The following is a 25,928-nucleotide window of genomic DNA, read 5'->3' on the forward strand; positions in this document are numbered from 1 at the left end:
CAGTCTCCTTTAAGAGAACCCTACCTTTGAACCTTTGCAGGCTCCTTTAAGAGAACCCTACCTTTAAACTTGTGCAGGCTCCTTTAAGAGAACCCTACCTTTAAACTTGTGCAGGCTCCTTTAAGAGAACCCTACCTTTAAACTTGTGCAGGCTCCTTTAAGAGAACCCTACCTTTAAACTTGTGCAGTCTCCTTTAAGAGAACCCTACCTTTTGAACCTGTTCAGGTTCCTTTAAGAGAACTCTACCTTTTGAACCTTTGCAGGCTCTTTTAAGAGAACCCTACCTTTTGGCGGATCTCCTCTTCCATCTTGATGGGGGATCCATACTCAGCAACCTGTCGGACGCCCTCACTTGCGAAGCCTCCATATTCCCACAACACATAGCTTCTGGCGTGAGACGCACCAATCAGAGCCGACCAGTGGTTGGCTCGTTCTTAAAGACAGCAAAGGCAGAGATCATTAGGTTATAGGGACCACAGTTTTAATGAGTCTACGAGGAAGTGAATACACAAGGTCTTTAGTTTTTGTTATCAAGTATTATTGAAATTCATCATGAGCTGGTTAGCATGAATTTCTGGTTTAAATTTCTCCTTTGTTTGTCTTTCCTGGTCACATATTAAACACAGAATACACACAGGAGTGGATCATCAAATACACTGACTCTGTCTGTAATGCACATCAACAGCGTGTCCCATGACACTCACTTGGGTAGTCTTTTGGGTGGACCGTCTCTGACCAGTTGCCGTAGAAGGTGAGTCTGTACTTGGCCGTCCCACAAGCGCAGCATTCCAAGCCAGGAGGGTCTGTGGCCCCGAATACACGCTCTAGATGGAGAAAGGTCATAAATGTAACAACACAGAGACACACACACCCCTTGTTATGAATTCAACACACTCTTTGCTATGAACTGGTCCCTCCCCATTTCTACTCCTCTATGAGACATTCAGGAAATCTGACTGACTTTCCTTGTTCGTCCATCTGCCTCAGTCGTCTTTATACAACCACGATTCAAAAACAGAGCGTAAAATGTTAATAACAACAGACTTTGATGGTTTGCAAATTGTTTAAACTCCATGTTAAATTGAAAATAGTGCAAAAACTATCAGTTTTATTACTTTATGAAAAACACATGCTTACTTAAAATATGATGCAAGCAACAGATTTAAAACCAGTTTGGACAGGGACATCAAAATCTCTGAAAAAGTTGTGTAATGCTAAAAAACACCTGGAGGAACATCTCCCAACTAATGAGGTTAATGATCAACAGGTTAGTCACATGACTGGGTATAAAAAGGACTCTCCAGAGAGGCTGAGTCTCTCAGAAGGAAAGATGGGAAGAGGTTCACCACTCTGTGAGAGACTGCATACTTCAACCATTTCAGAACAATGGGCCTCATTCACTAACAGTGCGTACATGAATATGTGCTTAAACTGTGCGTACGAACGTTTGAAGCACAAATCTGGGATTCATCAATATATTCTTACTTGAATTTGTTCTTACATGGTGAACAAAAATAGAACTTCCTCAGACCATGCGTACGCACAAATGATGACGACCAACTTTCTCAGAAAATGTAAAATGTAAACACAGTCTTTGAACTAAATGCATGACATATTTAAACTAATTTCAGTAAAAGATAAAAGCCTTTAATAGAATTCAATAACAAAAAGGTGAATTGACTAAATGTATGAAATAACCATGAAATTGACGCCTTTTCACCCTTATCATACTTAGAATATTGGATCTTAAATTAAATACTTAGTTTACAATTACAAATATGATGGCAATGTACACATTAACATGTCAACATTTTTATATTAAATCGTCCACCACTCCCACCAACAGAGCCATGAATTATTGCATTTGTTGCCGAAACCAGTTGATTAGATGGAGCCTATTTAGGGGCATGCAGTGAACAAAACTGATTACAGTTTATGTCAAAGAAAGTCAACGATGGCAGATCTAGCCTTGCTTGAAGACATTGCAGCCCATGCATTAAAGGGGACATATCACGCTTTTTTCATCAATATATATTGGTCTAAGAGGTCCCCAAAACATGTCTTTAAAGTTTATGCTCAAAAAAACACTTTGAAATCAGATTTTGGTCTGGCTGAAAAACCCTCTTCTTCATTCCTCATCAGAACAGTCTGTTTTCTCTCTGACCACGCCCCCTCAGGAAGTGGGTGTGCCTCGGCTCTCCAGCACGTTGATCTAATGTTTACATGTTGGCTGAATATACACGGCTGCTCAGAGATCGCGTTACTTCAACCCTCTGAATCTGATCCTGACGGAGAGGCGCCTGCAGCAGGACCTTTCTGAACGATTGGTCACAGATTTAGTGTTTCTTGTTGTTTTATTTATCAGTATGTAGATGTGTGTCTTGGTACACAGCTACAAACATGTAGCTATGTGGCTATGCTAACTAGCGCTAGCACTTATCCATGATAAATAAAAATCATCCACTAGATCTTCAAATCTGCAGACGTGGGGAGTAAAACCGACCTCTGCCAGAAAGGCAGCAGGACCTTTTATGAAGGATTGGTCACAGATTTAGTGTTTCTTGTTGTTTTATTTGTCAGTATGTCGACGTGTGTCTTGGTACACAGCTACAGCTACAGTTACAGCTACAGCTACAGCTACAGCTACAGCTACAGCTACAGCTATGAACATATAGCTATGTGGCTATGCTAATTAGCGCTAGCACTTATCCATGACAAATAAAAATCATCCACTAGATCTTCAAATCTGCAGACGTGGGGAGTAAAACCGACCTTTGTGTTTATTAAGACAGCCTACAACTAGCATGCCTCCCTCCTAAGCTCCTTGTTAGCACACATTTGTGCAGGTAATGAAAAACAGAGGAGGGATTCAGTATTATTTTATACAGTCTATGGGCTGAACAAGCTCCGAGCTCTGACTCCGTGACAGACCGGATATTGTTGTTACGTAACAAAAACACTGAAGTCTGAAACGGCTCGTTTCACACACATTTACAGAAAGGTGGAGAAATCAGAACAGGGGCAGAATGGATTTTTTTCATTCTCGGGGGGTTTGTAGACATGCCAGGGAAACATATTTCAGGTAAAGAACCATTAAAAAGTCAATTTTGCATGATATGTCACCTTTTAGAAGAGAGTGCATCTTCAGAGAGCGTCAGAACATGTTGGAGGAGTGTGACGAACGGCTCATCAGCCGATTCTGACGGCCAAGGCATGTTTGTTTCTGATTGGTTTGCACTCGTTAATTACAAAAACAGCCAATTGAAAATATCGACAATCATGATATAAATGACCATTAGGCGACGGTTGACTATCATCACTTTAGTCCTCATTTTGGGAACATATTCCTGATATGGAGGTGTCTCCAATAATCTCAGGCATTCTTTCACCTTGAGCTGTCAGATCAGGTGGTTCTTGTCCTCCTCCAGTTTCCTTCCTTCTTTCCGTTCTGCTAGTCTTTTTTTTTGCATCCACTTTAATATCAAACAATTTTTTGTTAACCTGAGCCACGGTGTGAACCTCAGGAGACACAGGCTTCATTTTTTATTTGTCATGGTGACTCCTCCTGCTGATGTGCTCTGAAAAGTGTTGGTTTTCTTGCCTCAACCTCAGAAACCATCACCTCTATTTCTGCTGAGGTGAAAGCCTTTTGTTTTTTCCTTTTGGGGTCATCTTTAGCTACTTAGTTTTTCTCCAACTCAGCTCTCTTGACTTGATGCAGCGAACAGATGTCCTTGTATGGATGAATTAGAGCATGGTAGTAAGCTGATTGCAGGTTGCAGCACGCGCCTTTCGATTTAGAATGATTCTGATTCACTAATATATGCAAGGTGGTAAGAACAATATTGGCTGGTACTCACGTGTCATGAACCCGACGGTGATTTTGCATATGCACTTATTTTATGCCAAGATTAAGAACATTTCAATGCATTTGTTAGTGAATGAGACCCAATGTTCCTGTGGAAGTGGGAGACAACAGATGAACTCAGGATGTAATCAAGAAAAGAGCGCAGGTATTCAGTTTGTCTGCGAGGCAAGTTCCGAGACAAGCTCGAGTCAGGCCCCCTGAAGTGTGCTATGATTGGGATATGCAGGTAGATGTGTTGTTGTTCCACAGAGAGACAGTCTGCAGTAACCTGAGGCCTCACAGAGTGCTGCGGTCGATCAGTCAGCAAAGAGTTTATGTATTTGAATTGACGGTGCCCTGGGAGGACTTAGTGGAGGAGACTTGTGAAAGGAAAAAAGCTCAGACATGCAGAGATGGAAGCATGAACTGAACAGAGAGGGTGAGTTCAGCTCTTTCTCTAGTAGAGGATAAGAGGGTTCATGGCACCGTTAACTATTCATGAACTATTCAGCTCTCGGCCTGTTCTCTGCCCACCCTGTCCTCTTTCCATCATCTCTCTACATACTCTTCTATGTTTACTTACTCTTCTCTCTTCCCCCGTGCAAATGGAGCAAAGGGGAGAGGAAGATAGTTAAAGTAAACCTCAAACGGGTACAGGTCTGGAGAAGTCCCCTGCAGTTTTGGATCATGTTTTTAAGTGATAACCTCTTCACATGGCACAGCTTTAACCTGCATTTGTGTATGTAGTGATGAACTGTGTTCACAGGCAATGGTTTGTGTGTGGTTTCCACTACAGAGTCATGTCATTCAATTCTATTTGTAGCAACATTTTATGATGCGTCTGTACTTTTTTGGAATTGGGGTGGTATTTTTTAAAGGTTGTATGAAAGTTGATCCGTTCATCACCTTGAACATTGACTGACCAATGGCAGTATTTTCAGGGGTTAAGGATACATGCAACTACTGAGGGCTGCTCTTGTACCTTTTTCACACAGTCGAACGGTGAGAGATCCTTCCTCTTGGAAATAAATGATTCTCTTCTGGACGATACTGGCCCTGGAGAGAAGGAGAGACAGGAATTAAGAAAAGAAGAGAAAGGAGAAATGTGAACTAAAGGAGTAAAAAGGGTGGATAATGTTGGAAAGACTGTATTAAATATCTATCAATACACTCACTAACCCTTACTACACATTTGAATCACTGTCTGTAAATGATGTATAAATATACAAATAATACGTTTATTTATTTACACTTATAAATGATCTTGTGAACTAATGATGACTCCTTAATAACTGGTTTATAATTGATGTAAAAAGTATGAAAATTAAGGCTGTCAAGCAATTCAATTTTTAATGGCAATTAATCGCACAATTGTCCGCGGTTAACTCTTGATTGATCGCAAATTAATTGCACATTTTTTAATCTGTTGTAAATGTAACTTAAAGGTGACATATCACGCTTTTTTCATCAATATATATTGGTCTAAGAGGTCCCCAAAACATGTCTTTAAAGTTTATGCTCAAAAAAACACTTTGAAATCAGATTTTGGTCTGCCTGAAAAACCCTCTTCTTCAGCAGTCCTCAGAACACTCTGTTTTCTCTCTGACCACACCCCCTCAGAAAGTGGGTGTGGCCTCGGCTCTCCAGCACGTTGATCTAATGTTTACATGTTGGCTGAATATACACGGCTGCTCACAGACCCACATTACTTCAACCCTCTGAATCTGATCCAGAATCTGATCCTGACAGAGAGGCGCCTGCAGCAGGACCTTTCTGAAGGATTGGTCACAGATTTAGTGTTTCCTGTTGTTTTATTTATCAGTATGTCGATGTGTGTCTTGGGACACAGCTACGAACATGTAGCTATGTGGCTATGCTAACTAGCGCTAGCACTTATCTATGATAAATAAAAATCATCCACTAGATCTTCAAATCTGCAGACGTGGGGAGTAAAACCGACCTCTAACAGAAAGGCAGCGGGACCTTTTATGAAGGATTGGTCACAGATTCTGTGTTTCTTGTTGTTTTATTTGTCAGTATGTCGACGTGTGTCTTGGTACACAGCTACAGCTACAGCTATGAACATGTAGCTATGTGGCTATGCTAATTAGCGCTATACTTATCCATGACAAATAAAAATCATCCACTAGATCTTCAAATCTGCAGACGTGGGGAGTAAAACCGACCTCTGCCAGAAAGGCAGCAGGACCTTTCTGAAGGATTGGTCACAGATTCTGTGTTTCTTGTTGTTTTATTTGTCAGCATGTAGACGTGTGTCTTGGTACACAGCTACAGCTAGGACATGTAGCTATGTAGCTATGCTAACTAGCGCTAGCACTTATCCATGATAAATAAAAATCATCCACTAGATCTTCAAATCTGCAGACGTGGGGAGTGAAACCGACCTCTGTGTTTATTAAGACAGCCTACAACTAGCATGCCTCCCTCCTAAGCTCCTTGTTAGCACACATTTGTGCAGGTAATGAAAAACAGAGGAGGGATTGAGTTGTATTTTATACAGTCTATGGGCTGAACAAGCTCCGAGCTCTGACTCCGTGACAGACCGGATATTGTTGTGACGTAACAAAAACGTCTGAAACGGCTGGTTTCACACACATTTACAGAAAGGTGGAGAAATCAGAACAGGGGCAGAATGGATTTTTTTCATTCTCGGGGGGTTTGTAGACATGCCAGGGAAACATATTTCAGGTAGAGAACCATTAAAAAGTCCATTTTGCATGATATGTCACCTTTAAGGGTTAAAATTCCATGCTAATGTCACTAAATAACTTTCCAAACGGGTACAGGTCATTCTATGTATCAATTAATGGTGATATGATATTACAAAATTGATGTGCAATATGTGAATTAATGAGTAGGGGTTAACGTACGAAGCTTGTTTTTCTGATGGGTCTGAGAGCACTTGAATGCAGCACTAACTGTGTCAGTTTGCTTTCTATCTTTCCTGTGGTCCCAGTAGATTTCCTTCTGGCTCTTCTTGAGATCTGCTCCTCTGCTCACCTGCCTCCTCTTTAGTATTTTTCCACTCACCCATGTGCTCCCTGCTGCCTGCCAGCCTCACCCACCTCTCCAGCTCACTCAGCTAAATAATTGCCTCTCATGGGTAATCAAGCCAATACTCAAACCTCTACCGATCACACATTCTCTGCCAGAGTGTTCTCTTTCCAGCACTCCCACTTGGACTGATTCCTGACCCTGCCCGCTTTATTGTAATCCCAGAAATCCTTTCAGCCCTCCGTCTCTGACTGTGAGTTCTGTCTTCCTGGTAACTGTCTGCCCCTCCCCTGGGAATCCACTTCATACTGAACCTCCTGTGGTTGTGCTGTGGCTCGGAGACTCTTACCGTGTTGTCACATTCATCTATGAGTCTATGTGTGAGTGTATTTTGTGGACCTCTACCTTCCCTTTGCACAGTCTATTGACTTACCAGCACAATTCTACCTGTATCTGCAGAAGTCAACAGTAAAAGTTAACATCTGCAACTCCTGTTTTATTGTCTGCTGCACTTAGGTCCATACCACACCAGAAACCGTTTCCTTTGCTGGTTAGTTTTTCCATTGCTTGAAGGAAGACACATGTGAGTGGAAAAACTCTTTACTGGTGGGTGGATTTACTGAGGGAACACATTTAACATCAAACTGAACTTGTTTGTTCCTGAAGCTCCTGGTCTACACAGGAGTTAAATCTGTATGGATCAGCCAATAAGAACACCATCTTTGTTATGGCCTTTAAACAGGATCATTCCTCAGTACTAGGCTAAATATTGATACATTATATGTTAACTATTGCTCCCTGTGTGTCTGGTTTAGTTTTACATCCTGTGTTTGTCTGTTTTCCCTCCATTCTGATTGTGTTCTGAGTGTTTCCACCTGTGTGTTGTTAGTTTCCTCTCTGCTGTGTTGGTTCATTGTGATGTGTCATGTCAGGTGTACTCCTGGGATTCGTGTGATTTTGGTTTGAAGTAAGTTTTTGTTTTTGTTTCGTTTATTAAAACCTTTTGAATTAAATCTGCACTTGGGTCCTTCCTACATTTTCCCAAGGTGACAATGATTGATTATGACTGTTTGTAAAAACAATGATCATTCAAGGATACAGTTTTTAGGGTAGTGAGGCAGCCCACATTTCTTTGTTTTGCTTTAGGGGATGACAAAACTGTTGACTAAAGGCTGATTTATACTTCTGCGTCTCCCCTACGCAGCAGGGGCTGACGTAGACATGAACACCACATACTTGTGCGTCTGTGGCTGTTTCCGAAATCGCCTACTATACTAGCAGTACGTACTGATATGTCCAAAATTCAGTATGTAGTAAGTAGTATGTGAAGAGCAAAATCTGCAGTATGCCAAAACTCCCCGGATGTCTACTGATTCGGGAAAATATCTCAGTATGCATCGGACCAGTCTTCCTCGCGTACTGTTTCCCATAATGCACAGCGCTCGTTCTGCTTTTTCTTTTTCCTCATTTTTTGACGGGAGGAAATCCGTTTTTGGGTGCTGTGAAAGTTATCAAATTCCATATAAACCACTTCCTATCTTTTTAAATCAGAAATGGATGCTAAATAAGCTTTTTATTTATCGGCTTCGCCGTTGTTTACTTCCGCTTTCCCAAAACGGAAATCCAGCGAAGTCTGGCTCAGCATGCTGCATGACAGATCGGACAGAACAGTCATACTACATACTAAATTCAAACGCAGTATGTAGTAGGCAATACCTACTGCCTACTACATTAGTAAGTAGTATGTAGCAGGCCGTTTCGGAAACAGCCTATGTGTCCGTGTCGCGCAGCAATTCTCTTCTGAAACGCTTGAGGGCAGTGTGTTCTCTCTGATAGCCGGCCACCTGCTTCCGGCCCCGCTACGATCTCTGTTTACTTTTCCACAGAGATTCAGAGCGTGTTCTGTTAATCTACAGCTGATACATGTTGCTGTTCATCATACAGACATGATTACATGAAGAATAGAGAGGAGGAGATGAAAAACACGGACGATGTGCAGCTGATGAGCGGGGATCCTGGAAGTGCTGTTGAAGCAACTAAGATTGGGGCTCATGTTTGTGACGCGTCTTGCCATGAATCAAAATCAAAATCAAAAATGTTGTCTATTTATTAACAAAACACTCAAAATAATTCAATACCAAAAAAGATCTAAATAAAAGATAATGCACTCTGGATTTTTCATCACTCTTAGCCAGGCGTGCCGTTTTGCTGAGATGGAGGGATGCTGCCCCGCCCACCCACAGTCATTGGCTGAAGGATATCATGTCCTGCTTAAACCTTGAAAAGATCCGCTATTCAGTCACTGGCTGCAGTAACAAGTTTAATCAAATGTGGGGACCTTTCATGGAGCACTTTCAGCAACTTCAGTCAATTTAAGAAGCACCCTCCTTCTTTGTCTCTGTCTTTGACCTTACAATTTTCATCTCTATAGTCTTTTTATTTTTCTTATTTTTATTTGTTAATAACACTCTTTATTCTATGTATTCCAACCCAATTATTGTTATGTCTAGTACCTTTGTAATCCTCGAAAATAACTGACTGTTGGGTTAAGAGTAGGGGTGCAACGGATCAAAAAACTCACGGTTCGGATCAGATCACGGTTTTGAGTCACGGATCATTCATCATTTTTCGGATCAGCAAAAAAAAAAGAAGACAAGACAAATATAACTTTGTCTCTCCATTTATTTTGTAAAACACTTTGCCCATTAAATAAAAACAACATTCAACTCAAAATGTAATGCATGTGCAAAGCACCCTATCTGTGGGCCGTCCTGCCTCATTCACTGCATTTCATGGCATGGCAAGTGAAGGAGCAGAGGAACTTCTAAAATTTCACTCTATTCTTCTTTCAATCGCTGATTTTCACCGTCCACTTTTCTTTGAGCTGCAAACTTGGAACACACTGTTTGATTCTTGGGTCCTACAGCTGGCAAAGTGCCAATATGCAAACTGCTCCATAAACCAAAGTGAAAGTTAAAAATTGTACTCGCAGTGGACTCTAAGTGACCCAGTAACAGCCTGTCTGCGTATCGTTGACATGGAGACAAGTCCCAGTAAACACGCGGTGACCCGACCAAAACACAGAGTGAAGGGATAACAGTTCAGGGGCCACAAATAGACGGCCGGATGCGGCCCCCGGGCCGTGTATTGACGGCCTCTGGTCTAGTGGGTGCGCAACGGAATTTCATAACGTGGCTCAAGCACATTCAGCATTCACTGTATTTCACAGGGAAACCAAAATGCTCCAATACATGTGACTTACAAGATGCAGGAGGGTTTTCATGTTCCTCTGCTCCTTCACTTACCACGACTACCGCTGCGCTTCACGAGTGAGTGTGGATTCTACATGCGGTCATCACGTGAACACGCGCAACTTTTTTCATCAACCGATCCGCGGACTACGTCCGTGCCGAACCGTGGAGAGGCATCCGAACGGATCACGGATCAACGATGATCCGTTGCACCACTATTTAAGAGGGATGGGTTTTGTGTTAGAACCAGCTGATCTCATTGTGCAGTTTTCTGTGTACATTTGTCTATTTGTTTTTGTGTGAAAATCAATAAAAATGATTGAAGTAAAAAAAATAAAAGATAAAAATGATGATGACGGTGGCGATGAAGGTCAACAAAAAATATTCAAACTCACTCACCATCTTTGTTTGCCTCCCACCACCCAACTGAACAGGTAGATAAAAGGTAAACCACCCATGAACCCAAAACCAGAAATGAAGTCAACCATAAAAAGGAAATAATCCTGATTAACAAATAAGACATGAAAATCCACATTATGACCCCTACAGCTGTAAATGCAGGAAGTACAATGCTGCTGAGCGGACCAATCACAGGGCTTGCGGTCTGCGTCAATTCTACACGTAGTTACATTTTGGAGGAGGTGCATGTCAGCTATGTGTGTAGGCCTCTGCGTAGGTACAGGAGCTACATGGACCTCAGGCGTAGGCTACGCCGTCAATTCGATGCAGAAGTACAAATCAGGCTTAAGTGCCACTCATTTGTGGAGTTATACAAGTATAACATAAGAAGTTGGCTTTCTTTAATTTTATATCTTAAAAATGAACTTGATGAGATTTGTAACTTGTTGTGTAAAGTAATCTGTCATAGTTAACCTTTTCTCCTTTCTTAGTTCTCACATAAGACCTCTTCAAAGTTTGATCTTAACCAGAAGCTGTTAAACTTACTTCAGTATAACACAGCCAGAACCAGTAGGGGGCGCTGTCCAGAAGACCTGTATCCTTGTACGTCTCCGAGGTGTACTCTCCGTCACAGCAGGAGCACAGTTGGTCATGAATTGTGTGTCCTCTTCATCAATAATCTAGAAACAAAATAAAAGGAGGATTAGTTTATATTTTTAGAGCCAGAGCACCGACAAGGTTAGCGAAGGCCCTCTTGTAACACTAAGGACTTTTCTTTCCTTCTACCGACCCAAATAAACTGCCTTTTTGGAGCCTTCAACATGCCCCAAAACTCACCAAAGTTGACACACTCATCAGGCCTGGTGAAAATTTTGATATTTTGGTGGTCCAGTGCAAAAAGCCCCAAAAATGGCTCAATAGCGCCCCCTTCCTTCCAACACGGCACCTCCTCAACACCGTTCAACCAACATGCATGACTTCCCCCCCCATATCTATCAGGCCAAGATCTACAATAAAGATACCAGGTGAAATCCCAACAGGAAGTCGGCCATCTTTTTTCCCCCAGTTTTTTCAGATTCCCAAGGGTACATATTTAAGAGATTTTGCCAAACCACATTCTGTAGTAAACACATTGACGATTCAAAATTTTTTGAGGCATACCATTTTGACTAAAATTATGGGCGTGGCAGGTGTTCAGGCGGTGCATCACATGCACATCAATCAATCAATCAATCAATCTTTATTTGTATAGCGCCAAATCACAACAAACGTTATCTCAAGACGCTTTTACAAACATAGGAGGTCTAGACCACTCTATGTCAAATTATGAACAGAGACCCAACACCAAGACAGGATAAGACTCAGTCTGACCCCACCTTAATCCACCATGAGCATTGCACATCGCAGTATTTAGCTAGTTACAGTGGAGAGGACAAACTTCCTTTTAACAGGCAGAAACCTCGAGCAGAACCAGACTCATGTTAGGCAGACATCATGCCTTGACTGAGTTGGGTCTGGAAAGACAGATAGAGGGGAGTAAGAGAGAGAGGTGATAGTGATGAGACGAGTCATAGAAGCTGTTGCCGCTGGAGTCCAGCACGTCCCTAACAGCTGGAGTCCAGATCGTCCACAGCAGGAGGACGTCTACGGCAGCTCAGAGGAATCTACGAGACAATGGAGCTCAGGGACTCCAGAAAGGTCTATGGTTAGTAACTTTAATGGGACAGGCAGAGTTAAAGTAAGTGATGAAGGGGTTGGGGGGAAGAGGGTGAGCTAGGATCCCAGTGGGTCAGTGTGCCAGTTCCCCCGGCAGTCTAGGCCTATAGCAGCATGACAAAAGCTGGTCCAAGCCTGATCCAGCTCTAACTATAAGCTTTATCAAAAAGGAAAGTTTTAAGTCTACTCTTAAAAGTGGAGAGGGTGTCTGCCTCCCGGACCCTGACTGGTAGATGATTCCAAAGGAGAGGGGCCTGATAGCTGAAGGTTCTACCTCCCACACTACTTTTAGAGATTTTAGGTACAACTAACAAGCCTGCATGTTGGGAGCGTAGAGTTCTAGAGGGGTAATAGGGCACTATGAGCTCTTTAAGATACGAGGGTGCCTGATTTTTAAGGGCTTTGTAGGTTAAAAGAAGGATTTTAAATTCTATTCTACATTTTATTGGGAGCCAGTGTAGAGAAGCTAACACTGGAGAGATGTGCTCCCTCTTCCTAGTTTTAGTCAATACTTGAGCTGCAGCGTTTTGAACCAGCTGAAGAATCTTTAGAGACTTATTGGGGCAGCCTGATAAGAGGGAGTTACAGTAATCTAACCTGGAGGTAACAAATGCATGGACTAGTTTTAGAGATAGGAAGTGTCTAATTTTAGAAATATTGCGCAAGTGAAAATAGGCTGACCACATGTCTCGCCATAAACAGGAAATGAATTTTGGGGGGCTTTAAAATGCACAAACTCTCACCAAACTGGCCACATGCATCAGCCACGCATCCCATTTATATGTTTTGGGACTCTCATCAAAGAAATTCAAAAATCTGCTCCAAAGCGCCCCCTAAAGGGTTAAAACAAAGGATAAAATAACCCTCCCCACAGAGGTTTCTTTGAGCTAAGTGCACAATTTCAAACATGCATATTCAAGGCATCAGGACGCACAAAAAAAACCTCCAGCACCCATATCCTAAAACCAACAGGAAGAGCGCCACCTAGCTTTGAATGTGAAAAATGGTGCCCAAATAAGGGTGCATACTTTTATGGTCTAGGCCTAGGGTTTTTCTCCAATTCAGTCCCAACAAGGCACATTCTATAGCAGACACATTGACGATTCAAAGTTATCAGAAAAATTTAGCGAATTCTAAAAATTGTGGGCGTGGCAGACTTTCAGGCGGTGCATCAAACGCACGTCTCGCCATGAACAGGAAATTGATTTTTGGGGGCTTTAAAACGCCCGAAATCTCACCAAATCAGCCACACACAACACCTGCTGCACATCAGGCGGAGGTTGCAGGTGTGCGAGGGCCTGTCCATCGCCGCTTGTGGTTTCAATGTTGTGTATATTACTGGTTAGTGAAAGATGTCAAAGTCTATAAAAGCCGGTTTACCCCAAATGAAGGATCCTGATTATTCTGAGATATAAAAAGTAAACTCATTGCTGCGGGGAGAAAGCATATACTACTTTGAACTCACACTTCTATTTTAGTTTGACTTTTTTTCAGTGGTAAAATAAAAATGATGATGCTACATTGCTGTCTAGACACTCCTCATAGCTTGATGATTGGAGCAGTACTTTTTCTTCTTTTTAAACACACAAGTAGAAAGGCTTTCAGGAAGTGATGTTCCTCCATCAGGCTGATATATTTCAACAACCATCCATTTACAGCTGTTATTTCTCTGCTGGATTGCATCATCGACCCCAGCTTCAGCTAAAAGCAAAGTTTTGGGAAAGCCCCCCTCAGTGAGGTCCTGGCTAATGGAAGTCTTGTGTATTCAAGACGTGTGCAGTCGCTATGGTTCCTGTCAGACATTCAGAGACTCACACACACACAGACAAACACACACATATGCAAACATGGCCTATGACCTTGAAACTTGTGTTCCCAAGCTGCCTTGATTCAACAACCGTGACCCAACACCCAAACCAAAACTCTGAAGGATATTAAAAGAGGGAGAAGCCATGAAAGGTTTCATTTCCTTATTTTCTCTTTTCTCCTCTTTTTTCCTTCAAAACACTTTTGAACTCTGAACTCACTGAAAAAAACACCTTAAAACACAAACATGCATGTGTAATACATCTCTGTTCATTTCTGCAGTAACTGCTTCAAAATGTACAAGACTAATGGATAATCAGTCAAACACAGACAACTAGCAAATAGAGAGTGTCTCTTACTTTAACTCTCCCTGTCCCATTAAAGTTACTAACCATAGACCTTTCTGGAGTCCCTGAGCTCCCTTGTCTAGTAGGTTCCTCTGGATCTCTGCTGCTGTGGACGTGCCAGACTCCAGCTGCTACAACTACTACTATCCGTCTCCCCACTATCATCTCTCTCTCTCTTCATCTCCCTCTATCCCTCTCTCCAACACGGTCTCAGCAGATGTGTGTCTAACATGAGTCTGGTCCTGCTGGAGGTTTCTGCCTGTTAAAGGAAGTTTGTCCTTGCCACTGTAAGTTGCTAAATGCTGCAAAGTGCTCTGCTCATGGTGGATTAAGATGAGATCAGACTGAGTCCTGTCTGTAAGATGGGACTGGATCTGATCCTGTCTTGATGTTGGGTCTTTGTTAATAATAGAACATAGAGTACGGTCTAGACCTGCTCTGTTTGGAAAGAGTCTGAGGAGAACATTTGTTGGGATTTGGAGCTATATAAATAAAGATTGATTGATTGAAATAAAACAGAAAGGAAAAAAGTGTCTGACCAAGGTTCAATATCAGGCACGGAAGCAGAAATCACACAAGAAGAAAAAACTTAGTTCAGAGTCAAATTCCTTTTCTGTTCAAACACTGTTAGCTCTGCAACCTTTTCACATTCCCAACTTTGTTGCACATCAACCTGAGCTCCTGATGATAACATGTTACAGCCTCCGGTCCACAAGCTGCATCAGCCAACTGGAAATCATTTCATCTTGATTGTCTTCATCGTGTGAAGCCAAAATCATAATTCAGATTGAACTACTGCTAAAAAAAACACCACCACCCACCACGGCTGTTTCATAATGAAGGTAATTCAACAACATAATAACTGAGGAACTTCATTTTAAAGAATTTGTTAGAAAATGTTTTTCGTCACTTTACCTGGGGTTCAGTGATGCTTCTACACTGTGTTCCAAATTATTATGCAGGTAACCTTTCCTTGAACATCTGGAGGACTGATGTTCAGAAAGAGATAGTGTTTTAGTCTGATGTATTTTAGGCCTTGTGCTTTAACAAAACTCTTTGTGTTTGAATCTAAAAAGCTTTCTAATATCCTTTATCACAGACCACGTGTATATAGGTGTGCCACATTATTATGCAAGTCCTATTCAACTTTAACCATGGGCAAAAAGAGTGACCTGACCAAAGAGGAAAAGAGTCAAACTGTCAAGAGTCTGAGTGAGAGGGAATCTATCAATGATAGAGCCAAGAAATGACAGCGTGACCAAGAACCATAAAAAGATATGTTCAATAAGTCAGGATGAGAGAAAACCCAGAGGAGAAGAAGCCTGTTGAACATTATCAAAGTGAGAACTGTCAAGAATCAAACCAGAGGTTTCTAAAAGAACCAGTCAGACCGTTTTTAAAGCTGTGGGGCTCGATGATGAACCCAGGTCTACTCCATGTAGGACGCTAAGACGAGTGGCAAAGGTCCAAAAGGCAAAGAAAAGACCTCCACTGAAGAAAACACATCATGAAAAAACGACTGGAATGGGCTCAACAACACATGAAGGCCGACTTCTCCAAAGTTATATTCACTGATGAGCAGAAATGTTCAAGAGTAACAGTCATTACAGCCTCTCCTTTGACCACGAGTCACGACAACACATTCACCCAGTCATCAGTTAAAACACACCTTCAAGCAGGTAGACCTGTTGGAACCAGTGTTCATTCTGTTAGTGAAAAATATGACCACAAAGCTTTTTTTTTTCCATGACTAAGATGAGAAATTACATCTCAGGTAATAAAAACTCAGATGAGCATGTTGCACATTAAGGGACCATCGTAAAAGTGTGGTTCGTGTCTTTCATCTCCTCCTCTCTATTCTTCATGTAATCATGTCTGTATGATAAACAGCAACATGTAGAATAGAATAGAATAGAATAGAATAGAATAGAATGCCTTTATTGTCATTGCGTGACTTGCATACAATGAAATTAGGAGTGCAGCTTCATTGGTGCATGCATACATATATGCATAAAACAACAATAGCAGCAAGAGCAACAGTGTTCTGATAATAAAACCTTTTTTAAAAAAAGAAATGACTGCAAAAATAAATAGTATTAAGTTATAGAGTATTTACAGGGAGTATTGCACAACGGGTGGGGAGGGGGGGGGAGGGCGGAATATTGCACATTGATTTCGACACCCCCGCTCACATGCACGGTGACTGATACAAAACCAGTCCTCAGCACATTGTTTGTGTTTTGCACTACGTCAACTCATGTCTCACTCAGCGGTAAGAAAACACCAAAACATTCTCATAGTGAAAGTTAAAAACACAAACAAACATGAAATGTATGCTCTGCAGGAGGCGGGCAGAACGGCAGGACGGGATTTGATTGGTTTCAGCCGCTCGCCTCTTAACTGGAGCACGTAAGAGGGAGCACATAACGCCCATTTTAGCCTCCCTCCACTGGTTGCCTGTGCATTTTAGAGTCCATTTTAAGATTCTTTTATTTTTTGTTTTTAAATCTTTAAATGGTCTCGCCCCGCCCTACCTCTCTGAGCTGATCCATCACTACACCCCTGCTCGGTGCCTCAGGTCAGCTGATCAGCTGCTCCTGGAGGTACCGAGGTCCAAGCTGAAGCTCAGGGGGGATAGGGCTTTTTCTGTCGCTGCTCCCAAACTGTGGAACGATCTTCCTTTAGCCGTCAGACAAGCCCCCTCACTGTCCACTTTTAAAACTCGTCTTAAAACCCATTTTGATTCCCTGGCTTTCGACTCAGCATGAGACCCTGCTCTTGTTTTAGTGCCTTTTTATTTTTTATTGTTTAACTTTATTTTATCTTATTGTTCTTATTGATTTTATGATTTTATTGTTTTTTTTTATCCATTTCGTGTTACCGTTGTTTTATGTCTCATGGTTTTATGTTTCTGTACAGCACTTTGTGTCCAGCTGCTGTTGTTCTTAAAGTGTTTTATAAATAAAGTTGAGTTGAGTTCATCATTTGGCTCCTGATGGCAGGGATTGGTTGGTGTTTTCCCAGGTTTACTCCGGCTGTAGATAGCAGCTTTTTTTTTACCTCTTTTTTAAGAACACATTATGTATTGATTACCATCGGGACAGGAAGATCATTTTAACCAGTATAACAAAAAGTGGATCTTAATCTGATTACCAACCCCAGCTTTAATGAAGAACACATCTGAATATCTGAAGATCTGAAGTGACTCTTTTTGTAAGGATGTATGGATGTTGGCTTGTAGCTCTAACAATATGCTCCCTCTGTTCACCGCATGTTAAAGGAAGTGCTCACAATAAAACATCTTGAATCATCAGCTGGTGACTAAGACCATCAATCAGCCGGGGAAGCTAGTCTACATCATACCCACTGAGCACATCCTTCACATCTTCTGACAGAGAGCCCTCTGAGCTGTGGAACTACTGCTGTTTGACTTAGTTTCACTCTGTAAACTAAACGGGTGCGTTTGTACCCAGCCTTAGTCAGATTCCTGTCTAATCTGAACCGAAAAAAAAAGATTATATCTCATGTCTGCTCATCTCTTCCCTTATCCAAACAAGCTCCACTTGTCTCCCAGAGCAATAACACATAGCTGGCCAAGATAAATATGAGGCAGGTCCCACACTCATACAAGAAGGGCTGGGAAAAACACACATGCAAAACGTCACGTACGCCCACATGCTGAGTCCACGGACATTCAGAGGCGCAAGAATGCCTTTCTAAGAAGCTTGATACACACACACACACACACACACACACACACACACACACACACACACACACACACACAAACACACACAAACACACTATCATGGGTCTGACACACTGAGTCAGAAGTCTTTTATGAAAGATACTGACTGCAGGCTGCCCTCAAAGGCTGCTCACTGTTTCTCCCCCTGCCCTCAGTGTGTGCACATGCAGTGTTAGGAGTTACAGCAGTAAGAAGAATATGGTAGGCTAGTTTACCATTATTGCATGAAAAAAAGGACAGCAGCTCTCAGTTGTGGTGTTTTAGTGAAGCAGCAGGCGGGCACATTCCAGGACAACTGCCAAAAACAACCCCATACCAGAGAGCAGGAGAGAGCCACACCAGCAACCAAACCTGGACTCTAATAATGACTTCACAGACTCTCAACTCCCTCTGAGGGACATGAATCATTGTATTAAAGTTCCTTTATCATAAGAACTAAATGATCAACATCTCTGATGAAGAGGAGCTATAGAAAGTTTGATGTATTGAGGTCATGTTGATAAAAAGCCTGATGTAAGACATGCCATGCTTCTTCTTCTCATTATATTTGGCACACTAAGGAAACTGCATTATTTTAAAGAGGTTATCATTTCTATAAAATACACAAACATTGGTCTGATAATTTAGACAAGGGGTGTCAAACTCATTTCAGTTCAGGGGCCACATGCAGCCAAATTTAATGTCAAGTGGGCCTGACCAGTAAAATCATAACATAATAACCTATGAATAACAAAAACTCTAAATGTTCCCTTTGGTTTTAGTGCAAAAAAGTACATTCTAAAAAGGTTCCCATTTAATGAACCTATATTTTTACATAAACAGCTGTTGTGTTTTCCACCATGATGAGTCTCATAGTGGGCAGAATATGTTATTCTTTAAGCCCTGAAACCTGCTGCCAACACACTGAGCACACAGGTTACCCATTCACCTGACACAGAGTGAAATGTTAACAGAAAAAGAACAGATAGATTATAATAATGAAGAGGGTAAAGTTGATTTTTTTTGGACCTCTCAGCTCAAGCAGGAACAGTGTGCTTGCTGGACAGTGTTGTATGCAGGGGTATAGTGCTAGTGTCAGTAGTGACAGAGCTCACCTATGACGTACACACGTGTATGGTAAGCATGCGCACGATATGTGGCTCCCTTTTTCCAAAAAAGGTGGATCCACCTCTCCTGCTGTTACAAGTTACAGATAAACTTTAGTGTTAATTGGATCTTGAAGAGCTCTAAAAAGTCTATGAATTTCCACCGGATTATACAAACTGCAAACATTCTTTTTCCTCACTTTGAGGAAAAAAAGTCCCGGAGTGGCATTCAGGTGCGCTCCATCAGCACTATGAATGTATCTGACCCCTAGAGGACAAATCTGAAATAGCAGTTACTTTTATTGAAAGATTGCAGTTAATATCTGTTTTCAATCCGCCTACTATCCTAGCAGTATGGACTGATTTGGTCTAAATTCAGTGTGTAGTATGTGAACAAGAGCAAAATCTGCAGTATGTCAAAACTCCCTGGATGTCTACTGATTCAGGAACATGTCTCAGTCTGCAGCGGACCAGTCTCCCTGACGCACTGTTTCCCACAATGCACAGCGCTAACATTACGTTTCTTTTTTCTTCTCTTTGACGGTGGAACTCAGTTTTTAGGTGCTGTGAAAATGATTAAACTCCATATAAAGCACTTCTTAACTTTTTAAATCATAAGTGATGCTAAAGAAGCAGTTTATCTATCAGCTTGGTCGTTGTTTACTTCTGCTTTCTGAAACCGGAAATCCAGTGACGTCTGACCCAGCATCCTGCAGACCAGATCCAACAGAGCAGTCATACTACAGACTACCTTCAAATGCAGTCTGTAGTAGGCAGTACCTGGATTACCTTGCTACATTTGTAGGTAGTATATAGCAGGCCATTTCGAAAACAGCCAATGTCTTCTCTGTAATCTTTTCACTTTTGGAAGTCATTGGAACCTCTGGCGGGACGGTTTTGACCCGCGGGCCGTATGTTTGACACCCCTGATCTAGACATTGATTTGACAGCAGATTATCTCTAATCTGTCTGTTACAAACTCAACTACAGTCATGGCCAAAAGTTTTGAGAATGACACAACTATTCATTTTCACAAAGTCTGCTGTTTCAGTTTTTATAATGGCAATTTGCATATACTCCAGAATGTTATGAGGAGTGATCAGCTCAACTGCAATTAATTGCAAAGTCCCTCTTTGCCTTGAAAATGAACTTTATCACCAAAAACACATTTCCACTGCATTTCAGCCCTGCCACAAAAGGACCAGCTAACATAATTTCAATGACACACAGGTGTCACACACATTAACACAGGTGTGGGTGTTGATGAGGACAAGGCTGGCGATCAATCTGTCATGATTGAGTGACTGGACACTTTAAAAGGAAGATGGTGCATGACACCATTGTTCCTCATCTGTTAGCCATGGTTACCTGCAAGGAAACACGTGCAGCCATCATTGCATTGCACAAAAAGGGCCTAACAGGGAAGTTTATAGCAGCGAGTAAGATTGCACCTCAGTCAACCGTCTATCCAATTATCAAGAACTTCAAGGAGAGAGGTTCAATTGTTGCCAAACAGGCTCCAGGGCGCCCAAGAAAGTCCAGCAAGCGCCAGGACCGTCTCCTGAAGGTGTTACAGCTGCGGGATCGGGCCACCACCAGTGCAGAGCTTGCTCAGGAATGGCAGCAGGCAGGTGTGAGTGCATCTGCACGCACAGTGAGGCGAAGACTTTTGGAGGAGGGCCTGGTGTCAAGGAGGGCAGCAAAGAAGCCACTTCTCTCCAGTAAAAACATCAGGGACAGACTGATATTCTGCAGAAGGTACAGGGACTGGACTGCTGAGGACTGGGGTAAAGTCATTTTCTCTGATGAATCCCCTTTCCCATTGTTTGGGGCATCTGGAGGAAGGCTTGTTCGGAGAAGACGAGGTGAGCGCTACCATCAGTCCTGTCTCTTGCCAACAGTGAAGCATCCTGAGACCATTCATGTGTGGGGTTGCTTTTCGGTCAAGGGAGTGGGCTCTCTCACAATCTTGCCTAAAAACACAGCCATGAATAAAGAATGGTACCAGAACGTCCTCCGAGAGCAACTTCTCCCAACCATCCAAGGGCAGTTTGGTGATGAAGAATGCCTTTTCCAGCATGATGGAGCACCTTGCCATAAAGCAAAAGTCATAACAAAATGGCTTGGGGAACAAAACATTAAGATTTTGGGCCCTTGGCCAGGAAACTCCCCAGATCTTAATCCCATTGAGAACTTGTGGTCAATCCTCAAGAGGCGGGTGGACAATCAAAAACCCACAAATTCTGACAAACTCCAAGCATTAATTATGCAAGAATGGACTGCCATCAGTCAGGATTTGGTCCAGAAGTTGATTGACAGCATGCCAGGGAGAATTGCAGAGGTCTTGAAAAAGAAGGGTCAACACTGCAAATATTGACTTATTGCATGAATTCTGTGTAATTCTCAATAAAAGCTTTTGATACTTATGAAATGCTTCTAATTGTATTTCATTATACCATAGAAACATCTGACAAAAACACCTAAAAACCCTGAAGCAGCAGACTTTGTGAAAATGTAATATTTGTGTCATTCTCAAAACTTTTGGCCATGACTGTACAATTAAAGTGTTGAAAATACAAAATCCGTTTGTGAACCTAAATGTTGTTTAAGCACAGCTCACACTCTTCCAGCTGTTTCTCACGGTCTACTTCCTGGTCTTAGTCTCTCTACATGCTCTGTTGGGACTCTGGGGTTGAGGTTGTGAGCCGTGTAGGGAGCAGCAAATCAAAGAGAGCTGACAAGTTTAAGTAACTGTTAAACATAATAATATGTGTAAGGTAGTCCTGCTGTGTCACATGGAGGGGATGTCTGAAAGATGCTCTTTCCTCTTGGCAGACCGTGCACAGGTCCTACTGTGAGCCAGAGAACAGCACAATCACTCTGTCATCTTCACTGTCATCAAACAAGATGAGCAGTCATTGATTTACACCACTTTCAAAATAAGTACACAAAAAAGTTTGACGATACAGGTCTTCATGTATTTCATGAGAAGCAACTAATATATTACAAATTCAAGATTAAATGAAGTAGATTTTTGATGAATCCTGATGTTAACATTTGTCTGTAACCAAGGACTTCCACCAGATCCAGGTCCGGTCTGTCTCCAATCTGCTCCGTGCTCTCTCGCCCGTCAACACCCACCGGTTGTGTTTTCAGAGCGCAGCACGGAGCAGGACCTCCGGACAGCTGGAGTCATGTGACCGAGGTTTTCCTGCAGTAATCACTGAATCAAGGATTCTCCTCCTCCTCTCCTCATCCACGTTGTCTTTCTGGTCCTCTGAAAACCTCTGACCTGTTGACTCCAGGCCTGGCTCCGCTCATCATGACTTTGGTTTGTTGTTGTAGTTAAGTGAAATACGATCTGGTGATAACACAGAGTGTTTTATTCTGAAAATTAACCGGATGTTTTCATTTTGTTTTGGTGAAACCTGACTTCCTGTCCCGCTCCATCTGCTCTGTTGAGATTGATGTGTCGTGCTCCGGCATCCGGCAAAAATAGAAGTCTTGTGTATCTGATCCGGAGGACTCCGACCTGCTGGATCAGAGATGCAGCCGGAACGCAATGGAGCGGATCCAGTGGAAGTTAACACATTGACTAGAATAGAAACCTATCAGATCTGGTGCTGTGACGGATCAGAGACAGACCGGACACAGATCTGGTGGAATTTGGCCATAATTTGGCATCATCAAAGAATCATGGCGTTGAATCAAAACTCTCACAGCGCTCTCTTGTGTTCTCTCTAACTGGCTGTAAATCTCTTCTCTCGGTGCGTTCCTCTCTTCTTCTTCAGCTGAGTGAAGTGCAGGCTATTTAATTATTACCGACTCCTCTACCCTTGAGACCTGCACCAAAGTAGCAACTCAAATCTCCAAGAGGTTTCTAGGTTCATACAGCCGTAGTGTGTTGCATCTGTCAGCAGCATCTCCTTAAACCTCAGTATCAGGAGATAGACAGGAGCAGCTAAACCCTCATTCACTCTGAGAGCATGATCAGTATGCATCAGTCCTTTCTTTCTCCTACACATGTGCATGTCCTTACCTGGAACTGGCCTGCGTAGTCCTCATCAGTGGTGCCTTCTCTGCCCTCTCTGAGTGCGATGAGGGTGAAACCTCTAAAATAAGCAGGGCTGGTTGCCAGGAGGACCACTAAAGAGGAGGGGAGAGGGTGTACATAATCATAATCAGACCATGAAAGAAAAGGAGCCACTGACATATCAGGGTCACGTCAAATGATGCAACAGAAACACACAGGCCCTTACTGTGGGCAATGTGGAGGAGTGAGGCTGTACAGAGAGTCTGATACGACAGCATTATGTCCTTATCAACCCAGGCAGGCGATGTAATGAGGGAACAGACCAAGAAAGAGAGCCAAAGGAGGACAAGTGGATGTTATTTGGTGTTTGCTTGGCACAAAGTCAAATCGTAAAAGTTGCTCATGGGGCGAGGTAGGTGGGATGATTTGGAGGCTGAGGAGATACAGAGGGTTCACCCAGATAGATTACATCGGTGACGTGTCATCCGTGAGCAGTGAAGACCATTGTGTGTTATTTTGTTATGGTTCCATCTGCCGAGTAGGATCCTGTTACCTTATGTTGTAGTTTATAATTTTACCACTTGACATCACTGTCATTATACACACTGTAGATTAAGGATTTAGGCTATAGTTATCACTTTACTGTGACACTTTATCATACTTACATACCTTCTGATGTTGTTCCGCAGCAGTTTGCAGAAGTTTGTTTCAGCTGTCGGTCAGTTCTGAGTTATTTATACAGTCTATGGTTACTATGCTTTCCTCTGATTGGCTGCTGGAAGTGTAAACATCATATCTGCGACGATGCTTTGATTAGTTTGGACGTTACGTTCTACTAGTTAAGATGAACCTTACGTCTCTGTGGTGAAACCAAACTATGACACAACTTTAGTTACAAACTAACTAGTTTCAACGTATGGTTTAGGGAGGACTTTACATCCTAACTTAGGACACAACTTACACACAGCTGGTGCAACAGGCTGCAAGTTTTGAAGCGTTTGTTGTAATAATAGCATGCATGGCCCCTTTAAATATTAAAAAACACAATTAATTATGTTCCTGGGTGTACTTAAAGGTTATGAAAAAAGAGGTTTGATTACTATTTTTAAACAGTTAAAGAGTGTGTGTGTGTGTGTGTGTGTGTGTGTGTGTGTTTGCGTGCGTGTGTGTGTGTGTGTGTGTGTGTGTGTGTGTGTGTGTGTGTGTGTGTGTGTGTGTGTGTGTGTGTGTGTCAGCCTGCATGTTTGTTTATGAGACCAAAACCACAAGGAAGGATGGGGAATTTAGATGTGCAGGGGTCAGCTTAATTGGAGCCAGATCTTTGTGTGCGTGTGTGTGTGTGTGTGTGTGTGTGTGTGTGTGTGTGTGTGTGTGTGTGTGTGTGTGTGTGTGTGTGTGTGTGTGTCTTTTATGCAGGAAAAGCATAGGAAGTGAATATAGGTCAAACATCAAGGCACCAAGTAGCCTTACCTAAGTAGTCTGCAGGACCGAGACGAGGTAACCTGACTTTTAAAAACGCGCGTCACCAGCTGCACTTTACTTTACTTAACAAGAGCAAGGTTTGGTTTAAGACTGAACCAGTTCTGGAGGTTAAAACTTCAAAGTATAGATACAGTTAAATGACATTAGGTTAATGTCAGAGTACCCCTGCCCTGCTTTCAACTAGTAAACAATCCACTTCATGCACTTTACGCACAGCGTCCAGAAAGACTGTACCTCTGTACTTGTGACCAGGCTCGTAGGTTTCCGCGTCCCCCTCCACTCTGAGCCTGAACTCATGGTGGCCATCCCTCCGGGTCCCCTGAGTCTGCGCCCGAAGGATCCGCCCGCAGTACCCGTCCGTCCTGCCTTCGGGGGGTTCCTCAACAAAGGCGACAGCATTGCACACACAGCTCGAGAGGACGTAGAACTGCAGAAGCAGCAACTGGATGAACATTCCCATTTCAGAGCCAGGAGACGATGTTCAGGGGGTTTAATCACAATGTCGACAGAGGGTCGGATCCTGCTCCTTCCTCTGGGAGCTCTACCGGACTAGAACAGCGGCTCACTGAGTTTCAGAGGTGGAGACAATGTGTTCATCCTCCTGAAGAGAGCGTGTCTCGGGTTAACAGCGTGCAGACAAACAAGCGACAGCAGCATCTAGTGCTGGTTTCATGGCGTGGAGCCTGGAAGCAGCAGCAGCGTCACAACACAGGCTCTGCTGCACGCTGCGCTCTCCCTGACGCAGACCAAGGGAAGTTCCATGGAGTTCGGCGCTCTGGCCACCCCCCCAACACACACACACACACACAAACCACACACACACACCACACACCACACACACACTTGCATCCGCCTTTTGTCTAAGTGTGGATCTTACACGCTGGGGGGATAAAAACACAGCTCAACGTTTCCTTCCATCCCACTAAATCCTCATTCTTTAGTCGAAGTCATTTTTCACTCTGACAATCACAAAGTTTGTGTTATTGCATAAGAAGTTATAGACAGGCAGGGTTCAGAGTCTCCTTGAGTCCTTACAGAAATAAATGAAATCAAGAGATTCAGATAGATAGATAGATAGATAGATAGATAGATAGATAGATAGATAGACTTTATTTCAGACCCATAGGTCCATAGAAGCACAAAATAATATAAAAGACTAGAAATAAGTCAAATACATGTCCAGCAATAAATAAAAAGA

At 42.5% G+C, this 25,928-nt stretch overlaps 1 protein-coding gene across 1 annotated transcript in view; it reads right to left on the reverse strand.

Moving 5' to 3' along the window:
* The window catches only part of LOC117814579 (spondin-1-like), a 51,002-nt gene extending 25,521 nt beyond the window's left edge, over positions 1-25,481 (reverse strand). The window contains exons 1-6 of the mRNA XM_034685994.1: positions 24,965-25,481; positions 23,255-23,361; positions 11,060-11,193; positions 4,831-4,904; positions 706-825; positions 286-434 (exon numbers count right to left, since the gene is read on the reverse strand). Coding sequence (XP_034541885.1) covers positions 286-434; positions 706-825; positions 4,831-4,904; positions 11,060-11,193; positions 23,255-23,361; positions 24,965-25,190 — 810 coding nt within the window. The 5' untranslated portion in view covers positions 25,191-25,481. The remainder of the gene's footprint in view (positions 1-285; positions 435-705; positions 826-4,830; positions 4,905-11,059; positions 11,194-23,254; positions 23,362-24,964) is intronic.
* Positions 25,482-25,928: the final 447 nt, after the last annotated feature.

Source organism: Notolabrus celidotus, chromosome 6 (genome assembly GCF_009762535.1).
Source record: "Notolabrus celidotus isolate fNotCel1 chromosome 6, fNotCel1.pri, whole genome shotgun sequence".
Taxonomy (NCBI): Eukaryota; Metazoa; Chordata; class Actinopteri; order Labriformes; family Labridae; genus Notolabrus; species Notolabrus celidotus.